This window comes from Podarcis erhardii (assembly GCF_964252035.2).
Source record: "Podarcis erhardii genome assembly, chromosome: 16".
Lineage (NCBI taxonomy): Eukaryota > Metazoa > Chordata > Lepidosauria > Squamata > Lacertidae > Podarcis > Podarcis erhardii.
Window position 1 is genome coordinate 18719058 of NC_138514.1, and position 13476 is coordinate 18732533.

General features: G+C 50.8%; 1 protein-coding gene across 6 annotated transcripts in view; it reads right to left on the bottom strand.

The window, feature by feature from the left end:
• The window catches only part of NECTIN1 (nectin cell adhesion molecule 1), a 196113-nt gene extending 184368 nt beyond the window's left edge, over positions 1 to 11745 (bottom strand). For 2 of the 6 annotated variants that reach the window (XM_081843134.1, XM_081843135.1), the window contains exon 1: positions 10538 to 11741. In XM_081843134.1, coding sequence (XP_081699260.1) covers positions 10538 to 10619 — 82 coding nt within the window. In that variant the 5' untranslated portion in view covers positions 10620 to 11741. Of the gene's footprint in view, positions 1 to 10537 lie in introns of all 6 variants that reach the window. The other 4 variants (XM_081843137.1, XM_081843138.1, XM_081843139.1 and 1 more) reach the window with 4 other exon arrangements.
• Between the last annotated feature and the right edge of the window lie 1731 nt (positions 11746 to 13476).

The following is a 13476-nucleotide window of genomic DNA, read 5'->3' on the forward strand; positions in this document are numbered from 1 at the left end:
GCGAATCTTGAAGAGCAGCCACATTTGGGTTGGCACGTTGGTTTGAAAAAATGCTAATTAGGGAGCTTTGCATGAAAATGTGATCCAAACTAATCCCACCCCCACATCTATACTACGAGGAGACACTTCGCCAACTGGACATACATTGAATTCTACCTAAAGAATCGAATAGAGGCACTTGGCCCCATGCCCACAAAATGCAAATCCCATGGCAAAGCTGCTGCCTGGGTGGCACCACAACTGCAAGAGATTCCCGAGCTCGGCAAATTTCAGATGCCGTTGAGTAAGTGAGCTGTTTTCCCCTCCTCTATTATTTAATTAGAAAGTAGCACGTCTCTTGCTGTGTTTCCTCCATTCCCCTCTTCTCTAATGGATCTTGTTTTGCCTCATGCAGAATGGCAAACAGATGTAAGAGTATACACACACGCAGACACACATGCACGCACACACAGCCCCATAAACAAACATTGCTAAGGGAGGGGGCTGCAAGCCATAACACCAGGTGCTAAGCACCTGCAGAATAGGAAACAGGATCCGCTGGATTCGGGTGGAGGGGCTGTAAACTTGCAAACGCATCCCATCTGCTGATGCACATCCCAAGCAAAAAATAAGCCCTGCGAATGTGCAACTGCACCGAAGCACATTCATCCCTCATTCCTCCCCCCTTTTCTCTCTCTCCTCTTCGGCTGCTTCCCACGCTTGAAATCGAGATTGCAAAGTCCTAGGGGCAGGGTGCTGTCTTTTTGTGCTCTGTAAAATGAGACTCACACCAATGGTGCAGTATATAACAAAGAAAGTAATGAGTTATTACTACTACTACTAATAATAATATCATAATTATTATTATTATTAACCAGCCCTTTACCCTAAAGTCCCAGAGAAGGTTACAATAATTTAAAATAGGGTTTAGAACAGTTCAAAAACTTTCAATTAAGAGTGCTGTTAGAAGACCCCTGTTCCCACGACAGAGCCACAACTCCTATAAAGCCTTAATAATCCATCCCTCTTCCCAGAGAACTCTGGGAATTGTAGTTCTAGGAGGGGAACAGGCATCCCCTAACAATGCTCAGCACCCGTAACAAACCACAGTTCCCAGGATTCTTTGGGGTAAGCCATGACTGTTTACCGTGGCACCATGCTGCTTGAAATATACAGCAAGAGGGGGCTTTTCTCTGCCCCACCCCTTCATCTTGGGCCTAACCCACCCACGGGGGCGCACCCATGCAGGCCAGAATATCTTGATGACACAGCACTGTTGTGCCGAACCTCTTTTCGCCTAGGGCTACAGCTGTTTCACTGAAGCACAGCCAATGTCTGTTCCCTCCTGGCCTCCTCTGCAACCTCTCCCTGCTTATCTCCTCTCGCTATCTAGGTTTGTATGCCGCACCCCATGGGGCACTATCTGGCTTATTACACAGCCCCTGTTTCCCTGCAAGAGAGCGGGAAAGCAGCAGACAGAAGGAGGCGAGGTGCCACTGGCTAGATCAGGCCTGGGAAAGCAGGTCACTCGGGAGCTAGATCTTCCGGTTCCTCCTCTGACTCAGCTTGGGTGCAAGACGATGCCCGCAGGAGCCTTCAGTGCTGATTAATGGCAGTGCCAAAATAAAATAATAACCATGTAGCAAGCTCCTGGGTGAGGAAGGCAGAATGAAGCCTGGGACACAGCTTCCAGACTTCGCCAAGGTCACTGGCGGTCCTGAGCCAAGGAACAACGTTCCAAGAAAGGCTGCTTCTTCATGCCCACTAAAAAAAACATTTCCCCCATATCTCCTATCCATGCTCCAAGCACCAGCCAAGCCATGTCTCCTTGCACATGGGATCTCAGATGAAGAAAAGCAAAAATGCAATGGGATGGTGCATGTTTCCAATGAGATTTAGTGGGTTTCACTCAGGATCTGACAGATGCAGCTGGGTCAAATTCTGCTTCTCCCTCTCTCTCCCCATACGGCAAAGTACCAAAGCAGGCTTTGCCACTTTGCCACAGTCTAGGCTTAGCAGAGAGCTGAGGCCAACCCTGGCTCTCCAATGGGAATACCTTTATGATGCACAAGTTTCCAAACGCTTGCTGGGTTCATTCATACACTACTCATTTAGGCAAACGCTTAAAAATATTGCCCGCTTTTGAAAATGAATGATTCAATGCTTGTCCAGTTCTCAAGCTCATTTCTCCATCAGCCACAGCAGAGAACCAACTATAGAAGATGAGACAAGACCACACTGGTTTGTTCTGGTTCCAACCAGTACTTGCTCCCCTCCAAGTCTAGACATTTGCCTCTGGCTGCACCAGGGCTGGTGGGTTCTAGCAAATCCCATGAGAAGCAAAACACACACATGTTCAATGCTATCCCATAAACAATGGCATCTAGTTGTATTTTTGGAGTGTGCAAGGGGAAAAAACCACACAGTTGTCATATCAACAGAGTTTTTTCTATATTTAAGGTAGTATTTCCACATCTACTGATCTACCAAAGGAGTACTGCACTCCAAAGGAATCTACTGTAGATTTCTAGCTCACTGCAGAGGATTCTGGGGGATTGTTCAAAGGGCCTACAATCTACCCCAGTCTAAGTTAGTAGCTGCCACCATAAGAACTTAAGATGAGCTCTGCTGGATCAGACCAATGGCCCATCTAGTCCAGCATTGTGTTCTCACGGTGGCCAACCAGGTACCACATTGAGAAGTCCACAAGCAGGATATGAGTGAAGCAGCGTCACTCTCTGCCTCTGATAATTGAGGCGACAGGAAGCCATGATGGGGAGTAGCCCAAGGATAGCCTTTATGCTCCATGGATCTCCTTTTACACTTGAGCTCATCCTATTTAAACCAAGAGCAAAACCTAGGTGTTCTACATCTGCAAGGATAACAGTGAAAAAGCTGTATTTTGGACAGATAGGTCCCTATTACTGATCTTTACATAGGCAAACCTCTGGCAAACTTCCAAAGAACCTCAAGGCTCAGCAGAATACAGATTGAAATCCACTGGCCGACTAGGAGGCTGACCAACTGACCAGACAACTCTTAACAATGAACACGCAGAAACACATGAAAGCATTTTATGTGGAGCCAGGACACTGGCCCGTCCAACTCAGCATGGGCTGCCCCAACCTTCCTCTACCTGCTATTTGTCAAATGTTGTTGGACTCAAGGATGATGACGTTGTAGTCTAAGAACATCTAGGGGGCAACAGGTTGCGAAAGGCTGGCCTACTCTGATGTAGAGGTTCCTAGGGTTTCAGCAGTCAACAAACTTCCCAGGTCTGTTACCTAAGAACAGGGCTCCCCAAACTCGACCCTCCAGCTGTTTTGGGACTACAACTTCCATCATCCCTAGCTAACAGAACCAGTGGTCAGGGATGATAAGAATTGTAGTCCCAAAACAGTTGGAGGGCTGAGTTTGGGGATGCCTGCCTAAGAACATAGGAAGCTACTCTATACTACAGTCAGAGCACTGAGTGCATCTCACTCGACATGGGTGGCAATGACTTGTGGCAATTCTCTGGGGCTTCTGGTGCAGGGGTCTCTCCTAGTCTTACCAGGAGATGCCTGTGATTGAATCTGGGACTATCTGGACGCAACACAGAAGCTCTATCGCGGAGCTGCAGCCCTCCTGGCAAAGACACAAATTGAACCAGAGAATTTCTATGTGCAAATCCAGGGATACCTAATTTGGGCTGGTTGGAGGCAACCTTCTGTTGGCTCCTTTTGCCATCCCTTCCCACTCTCACCATGCATCAGTTTTTGCCAATTCCATTCCTCAACCCGAATCCTAGTCATGCTCCAAAATTGTCCTCCCAACCCTCTTCTCTAGACTGTAACAACCCCCACCAATTCCACATACTGCATTAGTGGCTCATCCTCCCTTGCTGGCCTGGCCTGGGCTTGCTGTTCCTTGCCCCACCTCCCTTCACCTCTGCCCTGTCCATCTTGCTTAACCTTTAAGTCCTCAGGGCAGGACTAGCATCATGTCTGCATCATACTTAGAGAACCTCATGAAATTCAAATGGAGCGCAGAAGATCATTACCTTTGGGCTTTGCCCAGAGGCTCCAGCTCCTGCAAACATGCTGAGACAAGACGATTGATGGGGACAGACTATCACCAGCACCTAACACTGCTTTTCAAAAGCTTGCCCTGGCTGCCATTATACTATCAGGTTGGGTTCAAGGTTCTTCTATTAATTAAAAAAGGTAAAGGACCCCGACAGTTAAGTCCAGTCGCGAACGACTCTGGGGTTGCAGTGCTCATCTCGCTCTATAGGCCGAGGGAGCCGGCGTTTGTCCACAGACAGCTTCCGAGTCATGTGACCAGCATGACTAAGCCACTTCTGGTGAAACCAGAGCAGTACACAGAAATGCTGTTTACCTTCCCGCTGGAGTGGTACCTATTTATCTACTTGCACTTTGGTGTGCTTTCGAACTGCTAGGTTGGCAAGAGCTGGGACCGAGCAATGGGAGCTCACCCCGTCACAGAGATAAAGAAAATATGAAGAAAATATAAAGAAAGATGAGCGCCACAACCCCAGAGTTGGCCACGACTGGACCTAATGGTCAAGGGTCCCTTTACCTTTACCTAGTGTGTGAAATCAGCCCAGGTCCAAGGATTCCCAGATGGTGGAGATGTCAGGTGCCATCTTGGTGCCCATACATCTTCACTTGGTCTCAAAGTGGTCAAAAGGCTGGTGCAAAATGCACCTGGCGCCTGGCTAATTTCAAACACTGCTCGTATCTAGCAGCACGGTGGGCCCAGTTCTCAGGAACGGTTGAGGTCAGACGGGCCCTGTCCCTGTTGAACTTCCAGTGCTTACTGAATAATTTGTTTAAGAATAACCAGTTGGATCAGGCCAATTGCTCATCCAGTCCAGCTGTGTTCTCACGGTGGCCACCCAGACGTCTGTGGGAATCCCTCAAGCAGCACCTTCCTCCAACAGGCTTTTAAAATGTCACCTCCTCTGTCAACATCCAGACTGTAAACTCGTTGGGGCAGGGACCTGCCTTCTGCTTATGCCACGCTGTAAAAGCCACAGCACCAAGATGACATAAATAACCATCATCTTCTAACTGAGCTCAGTGCTGAAAGTTCCCAGTGACTCCCTGACAGGAACACACCCCACCGCTGTCACTGACAAGGCCTGGTGTTATTTTGACCTCTGCATATTAATCAGGGATTAACATGAGGTGGGGATCAGCCCTCAAACCTGTTTTACTTTCCTCAGCACTGCCCTGGAACATGGGAAGTAATGATGATAATACAGGATGGACCCTGAGCATGTGCAAAGTGCCTTTCCGCATAACAACCAGTAAGCAAAGCTGGTTCTTTTGCTGAAAATTAAGGGCACTTGCTTCCAGGCAGGGCTGCGTTCCAGCATCTCTCTGAATTAACTACTGATGATAATCACTTATGGTTTGTTCAGGAACTTGAAAGAGTGTGTTTATTTAGTGTTGGAGCCCAGCGTTTTCCCAAGGCTCCAAGGAGGTGACAATTTCCCTTGTGCTGCTTATAACAACTGCAGCAACAGCAAACAACTGCCACCTTTCCTTGCAAGGCCCTCAAAATGATGGCCAGGGAAACTGGGGTGAAGAATTCCACTCTCCCCTGCAAGATTGCAAGTTCTTGTAGGAGCTGGATCTGAGCTCTGAAGCTCCAAGGGTTAAGGCTAACTGTTTTGCTGGGTCAGTGGGACCCATCGGACCCCCAACCGTGCACACACAATGCAGAGACAGCCTGTTTCCCTTACTCAGCACATCTCATGCCCAGGCCTCACCACAAGCCTCTACTTGTGTTGGAAGGGATGTGTAAACCCAACTTCAAAGGAGGGAGGAGGGGAGAGAGGAAATAAATGCAGCTCTCAATTGAGTCTTACAGTCCAGGGGAGATCCTAGCTAGAAGGTCCTTTTGGCTCAAAGTGGAACACCTATGCAGGAACTCCAATCCCATCTTTTTTAAAATATCTGGAATCTGCTTTTTGCTTCCATCCTACCATTTTACTGCTGTTGATGATGAAGTTTTCTGCTGCGCATGATACTGGCTTTTTTAAATCTCTGCAAACACAGGGACCTTTTTGTTTTTTGCAGGCTTGTTCCTAAATTCCTAGTGCATCACCTATACCAGGATATTCACTGATATTATTATTATATTGTATGGTTTTCACAGAGTGGCCCAAAGCAACTTCCATTAAAACCAATTGTAATGTAGGATGGAGAGGTGCAGACACACAGTAGAAAGTAGCAGTGTAAGTCACTTGGAGATCTTTTAGGTAACAAGCGATTGGTAAGTTTAATTAATTGCAAGAACTTTGCTGTGATTTCTGCATTGCAGGGGGTTGCAGTGATGAAACTTTGCCCGCCCCCCAGTCTTGCAAGTCTATGAACAGTCCACTGTCTCTCGAGACAGACAGAGAAGTCATCTTCAAAACCATCACACATTCTTAGACAGACTGTTGGTCTGCTCCGAGTGCCATGAACAGTGCTTTCCCCCATTGTACCCATTTCCATGACAGGCCAGTAACAAAATTGTTCCTCTTTTTTAAAAGCTTCTTTTTAAGAGCATCGCACCCAGCAGCCCTGAGCGGTTTGTCATCTTGCACCCCCACCCCACTCCCGGATGTTTCAGAGTATTAAATAGTCAGACCTGCGTCTCGAGTCATCCAAACGTGCCACAGCCTGCTATAAACTCTGCAAGGGAAGGGAAAGTACGCAGGTTGCATCATAGATTGCAGAAGGCAGATCCGCAATGGGTACTTGAGCCGACCATACTAAAGGCACATTTACGGAACAGGATACAGTACTGCTTTTTTTTTTTTTCTTAAGGGGATCTTCCATCACTTTTATGGCATATATATATAGATCCCCTTTATTAGCACAAGAGAAAAAAGCAAATATTGTAATAAGGAGCGGCAGGCAAAACCGAGAAGTAGTGAGAGTAATATATCTATATCCCCATATTAAAGGGATGCATATGAACAACATGAAAGATACTGCAGAGAAAACACTTAAAGACAGCCTGATGATTCCATTGCAGCCCGCCTGGTAAGAGAAGGAAGATTCACTCTGTCCAGGGCATCAGGCCAGGAAATAAGGGGGAGTGGGGAGCAAGGTGAATTAAAAGCGTGTGCTTTTGACCTGGGAGAGAACTGAAAACAATAATCATGCACTCTTAAATCTCTTCTCCCTTTCCCTCCACTCCCTAATGTGCAAGATTTCCACACCACAAGTTTCATCATATGCATATAAGCATCACCTCCCTGCTACTGTTAACTGCTGGACACCCCAGCTGCAGGAAGTTTCCAAAGCAAAGGTCTCTTTCTCCTCAGCTGCTAGCACTGGCTTTTCTTGAAATGCAAGTGGGGTTCCTCCCACCGCACCCCAGAATCAAGGAAGGGAGCTAATAGATGAGCCTGCTATATCATAACCAGGAAATGCCATAGAAATATATCATTCTGCTCCTGAGACCAGATGTGGTCTTAACTGCCCTTCTGAGCTAAACTGCCACAGACATCAGCATCTACGGTGCTCTGAGACACATGCCAGAATGAATGAATGCTCAAAGTGGCACAATGTGGACTAGCATGATGCTGCAGCACAGCCACATGAGGCCTTTGGAGTAAACCTTCTCATCCACAACTGAAACAAAAGCCTAAGGAAGTGGGATTTACTTTACTATCAGAATACAAACTACACCTTTCTAATACATAGGTATAAACAATTGCTCACCTAAGTAACTACACTTGCTCACAGTCACTCTGTTAGCTTTGCTTCTCCCCACTTCTCTCTTCTTTCTCCCCCACCCTTGCCTAACAACATTTAGACTGTAGGCTCCTTGGGGCAAGGACTTTTCCCTCATATAAAACTTACAGCACCATGTACGTGGATGGTGTTGTCCAAATGCATAAAAAAGAAAAAAGAAGCAGGAGATTTGGGTGCTGGGAAGAGAATTTAAGAGTGACATCCATGACTAAATATGGGATAGATGCATTGTAATACTTTGGTCTCATCAAACTCTCGGAATGCATATGTGCAAGCAGAAACCTCTTCACTTCAAGATTCTGCAAATAGCTGTGTGAAAACCCCTGAGAACTTTATTCAAATTTAACATATGCAGTTCAATTCCAAGTGGCATTCTGGTCCCAGATATCCCATTCAGCTACTGTATAGATAAACCAATGCGTGTGTGTTTGAGTAGGCAGATTTCAGTGAATTTCTTGAGCCTAGGAAGCAACAGTTAAAAGCTTTTGGAACACAAACATCACACACTCCCCACACCACACCCCCGCTCTTAAACACACAATATTCCCAGAAAGCATGCTTGCATAATATTGATTCTTTTTCCTTGGCAAGGAAGTTGGGGGGGGGGGGAGAGACGGAAAGAGAGAGAGAGATTTCAAAACCGTGGGTGCATGTGTTAAGTATTTTATTAAGCTACCAAGACATAAAGATATATATATTTGGAAAGTAAGAGCCCACTCAAGATTACTTCATGGATTTGATTCCATTCACCGAAGTTTACAGAAGAAATGTGCTGAAGTTTTGGGGAGCATGGAGTTAGAAGGGGCCCCCTCAACGCAAATTCTGACAACACCAGTGTCTCATCTGCTGGCCTCCAGTCCTGAGGTTCAAAATACTTTTTAAAAAAGTAACCCTACCTAAATCATCCACCTGCCTCTGGAAAACTAACATCCACTTTAGAGGTCCATCACATTCCCAGTACCCCTCTCTTCAGATTTTAAACTTATGATCCGAATCCTCTTCTCCCGCCACAACTCTGGGATTGGGACAAGAAAACCAGCTTTCAGAGCAGCCTCTCTTTCAATGCAAGGAACACTAGGGACTAGCAGCTTAAAATCCTCTATGGAAGGAGTTCCAAGGGAAAGACTCCCTTTCCATCATGAACACAGCTCGTTCCTGGGGATCGCCTCCTATGAGATACTGTTATGCCACCTTGCTGGCCCTAGGTGAGAAAGGATGGGGTCACTACCAACTGCTGTGTGCTTTGAAGACTCTGGATCCCACTTCCTACCCTCCCCGTAGCTTCCGCCCATCCTCAGGCCTCAGTTCAGCCTGCCCCCTGCTGTACCAGCAGCAGCAACACCGCTACAGAGAGCCAAGCCAATAGACCTCTTTGCCAACTGCCACTCCAGCGGGCACCAAAAAGCCAGCAGTGAACATGGACTCGGAACAGGCTCCCACCACAGCTTTCCTCCAGCGACCCAGCTGCTTGCAGAAGGAAAACCCCTCTGGGTTCTCCGGCCCCTTGCAAACTGTGGGCACTCACTTCCCTGCACATTTCTGGAACTGAACACTCAGTGGTAGCAGCAGCAGCTGTATCCTCCCAGAGCATCTTTCCCCTTTTATTGCCCGCTGCAGTGCTCCCTCTCCAAAAGGCAACCCCTCCCACTGCAGCACACACACATAGCCCCTTCCTACCCCTGCAAGACAAGCTGGGCATGGCAGACCTGGGGGCAGTGATACACACACTTGCACATCTTCCTTGCAGGGCAGCCAGTTGCCTCCACAGCCCAAAGAGTTAAACCTCCCAACAAGACCTCCCCCAAAAACCACACTTGGATTTCCTCCTGGAAGACGGTTTTCCATTAAGGGCGCTGACACACAATCGGCTTGGACTTACCGTTTTTTTCTCCAAGCCTCTGTCTCCAGCCTCCCCAGGAATCATCCTGCACAGCCACCTTGTGTCTTCTTGGGATGTGTGTGTCCCCCCACCCCAATCCACAACTGGATTAACCCACTGCGTGCAAAGCAAACAAAAGCACAAAGAGGTTTTTTTTTCTCTTTTCAGTTGGGGAAGAGTGGGCAAGCTGGGTCAGCTACCCAGCTGGGCGCAGGAAATTAAAAAGAAAAAAAGACAAGATCGTACCAAGAGACAGCACCTTCCCCTTTTCTGCTTCCTACCAAGAGTCAGGCATAAAGGAGAGAGTTGCAGGAAAAGGGTGTATATTAGGGCATCTGTACCCTGCTGGCTGGGCATCTATCAGAACCAAGACGTATTCTGTCAAGGGTGGGCGATGGAAGAAGAGCGGCGTTCTCTACCTGACGCTTTGGACCCGGAGGAGAACACACCTAGGGCGTTGGAGGGCACAATGCTGGAGCAAGCTAGCCTTCCCAACTGCTGCGCTCTGGCCAAACCAGGGTAGCACTCGTGCCCTGTAAACCCAGCAGGTGAAGGGAGCTGGTAGTACCTCAGGTGGCCAAGACTGGGTTTTTATTTAAAAAATAAACAGGCACTGGCTGGCAGGAGCCAGCCTGGCACCTGCTGGCATCCAATGCCCAGCATCTTTAATACCCCTTTCTTTCCCCATGCCACCAGGACAGCTGCCCACCCTCTCGCCATACTCGTGCCACCACCATCACCTGCTGCAGACCGAGGCAAACCTTTCCTCCAGTTGCCCAGCTCAACTTTCTCGGTCTCCTATACAGAGATCCCGAGACACACAGAGACCCAAACGCTCCAAGGTAGCTCCACCGGAGAACCATCGTTCTTATGAGAGGCACGAAAAAGAAGAGAGCGTCTTGTTCAGACGATCGCTCACCTGGGACGTAGGAAAGCGCAGTTAAGCAAACTCCGGTAGTCCACCAGCCCCCAAACCAGCCCTTCTGCAGTTTCCCGGCCATCGGGGAGAGAGTTCCTTAGGTTGCCTGGTTGGCGATTCAAACAAAGACGAAGCGACGCCGAAGGTGCGGATCGATAAGCGAAGAACCCCCCACGCTAGTAGCATCAATCGGATCCGCTGCCAAAAAAAGGGGGCGGCCCTTTAAAAAATAAAATTACGGGTCCTGGAAAGGGCTAAAGGGGGAGTACAATATCCACCAGAGGAAATCAAGCCACACACGCCCCTCAAGTTGCTTGCCGAGATCGCGCCTTCAAAGCTCTCCTTTCCTGGGGCGGTCCTTGGCGACCCAGCCGCTTGCCAATCGCCCCCTGCGCTCTCCAAGGCCAGCCCAGTCCGGTCGTCTCCTCTGGGATCGGGGGCCAAAGCTGGCACAGAAACGAGGAGGCAAGCACGGAGGGCGAGAAAGGAGAAGACCGCCTCCTCCGGGGCTGCTTAGACCGGATCCTGGCGACAAGTCATCTCCCGATGCTCCGGACACCCCTCGTGCGGCGAGGCGGCACAGCCTCCGACCAGGGATCGGCTTTGCCCCGCTTTCTCTCCCTCCTTTCTCTCGCTTCCTTCCTTCCCTCCCCCCTCCTCTCTCGCCAGCCACCGAGCCGGATCCCCCGTGGCTTTGGGGCTTTTCTGGGACTGAAAAAGAGAGCGAGCGCGGTCGGATCCCGCCAGCACGTTGCTGTTGCTCCTATTGCTGCTGTTGCCGCCGCCCGGCGATCAGAGGGCCCCGGCGCGGAGCAAAGTGCTCCAAACAAGCTCCATGTCTCGCAGATCCCAGCTTTCGACGAACCCCACGGCAGGCGGGAAGGAGGAGGAGAGGCGGCGGCAGCAACGGCGGCGTCGGATCTCCGCGATTGGGACTGGCGAGAGCACTCCGAGGAGGCTGAAGCGGCGAAGAGGGCGGAGAAGGACGACGACGAGGAGGAGGAGGAGGAGAGCAGCGGCTCCTCGCTGCAACATCAGCACCGGCGAGAGGCGCCTCCCTTTCTCTGGGCAGCCTCGGCTTGCTCTGAGCTGGAGCAGGGTGGCCAGCCGGAGAGCCGCGGCGGGGGCGCGCCTGCGCGTGCACCCTCGCCCTCAAGCGCGCGCGAGCGAGAGAGAGCGGGGAAAAAGGGGGAGAGGAACGGAGCGCGCGCGCTCTCTCACACACACAACTCCCACCCGAGCCCCGCCGCTGGATCCCCGGGCCCGCCCCCCGCGGCTGTGATGTCACAGCATGCAAAACAGCAGGCGGGGCGCCGGCGTTAATTCTCCGCGAAAGGGGCGCGTGCGCAGTGCCGCGCGTTCCTCCGGCGTCCGTCTGGTTCGGTCGGAGAGGCTCGGTGGGGTGGCTGCACGCTTCCCGCCACTCCCCCTCCTGCCCCCCCCCCACGCGGTTCGTCTTTTCCTCCTTGCCCCTGCAGTCCTCCCCTCCGTCTTTTACCTCTTGCAGCTCAGGAGCTGCTGCTGCTGCTGTTGCTGCATGGTCCATGGGTACTAGCCCAGTGTTGTCGACACGGGCTGGCAGCGAGCGGCGGTCCCGGGTTTCAGATCAGTCTTCGGCATTTCCCACCAGGAGACAGGGTAGTAGGGGAAGCTGTGGCGCTCCAGGACTACAACTCCCATCACTCCTGAGCTCCGGCAGTGCTAGCTGGGACTGATGGGAGTTGGAGTCCAGCAACAGCTCAAGGCTCATCACCAGTGTCTGTCTGGAGAGGCCAGGGATTGAACCTGGGCAGTGGCGTAGCGTGGGGGGTGCAGGGGGGCCGGCCACACCGGGCACAACATCGGGGGGGGCGCGCTCGCCGCCTCCAGAGTCGCCAAAGAGCCTCGGGCGCAGGCTGTAGCAGAGCCCCATGTCTCGCAGAACCGACGAGCTGTGAGCGCGTCCGGGCTGAAGGCGTCCGGCAGGCAGCGGCTCTCAGCGCTCGCCGCGTCAGGGCTGCAGAGGGCGCGCCAGGCAGCCCCTCCTCACAGCCCTGCCGCCGCCACTGCTGCTGCAGCGGCTGGGCCATGTTGCATTTTCCTTGCCTCTCTGCCCTCCTCCTCCGGGCAAGCGGCGTCATTTGGGCACCAGCGCCAGCGTCAACTCGCCTCAGATCACCTAATACGGACCCGCCACCGCCGTGGCTACCTTACCGTAAATACCCCAGCCCAGGCAGCAGCAAGAAGAAGCTGGCAGCGGCGGCAGGTTAGGGGTTAGGGGCGCAAATTACTTGCCTTGCCCCGGGTGCTGACAACCCACGCTACGCCGCTGAACCTGGGACCTTTTGCATTTGGACCGCGTGCTGCACCACGGAGCTACGGCCATTCTTTTTTATTCCTTTATCAATTTCTTCCTTTGCTTTCATTCCCCACTCCCCGCTATATTTCTTGACCTTTTCCTCTCTTCCCCTGCCCTTCTGGGTCTGATCCAGCCATAGTGAAACACTTTGAACTGAAGCCCTTCTGGCACTGTATTGAGACCCTCCTGGATCTCTTTCATTGGAGTGGGGACAGCGGTGGCTCAAAATGGAAGGAATGGATCCAAATGGGTGTGTTTAAAGGAGGAAGAGAACTGTGCGTGATCCTTGCAGGATTACCCCTTCCTCAGTTCTACTGCTAAGCTCTCGCTATGGTCCTCTGCTGTGATTGTGAGCTTCCCAGGGGCCTCTGTTAGAGATGGGATGTGTGAATGGATATTTCCTGAAGAGGGGGCTCAGTGGTGGTAATAGGGTGGAAGGCAAGGAGCCTAATCATAGGCTGAAACAGAGCCAATAGCAAGCAGAACCAACTAATTCTAGTTTAATCCCATCTTCTTCCTCCCTGCTGAGTTCCACAGGACAGTAATGGGATTTAAGGAAGATGAAGCTGGGAGGCAGCCCTAACCCAGGGGCTGTCTGTAT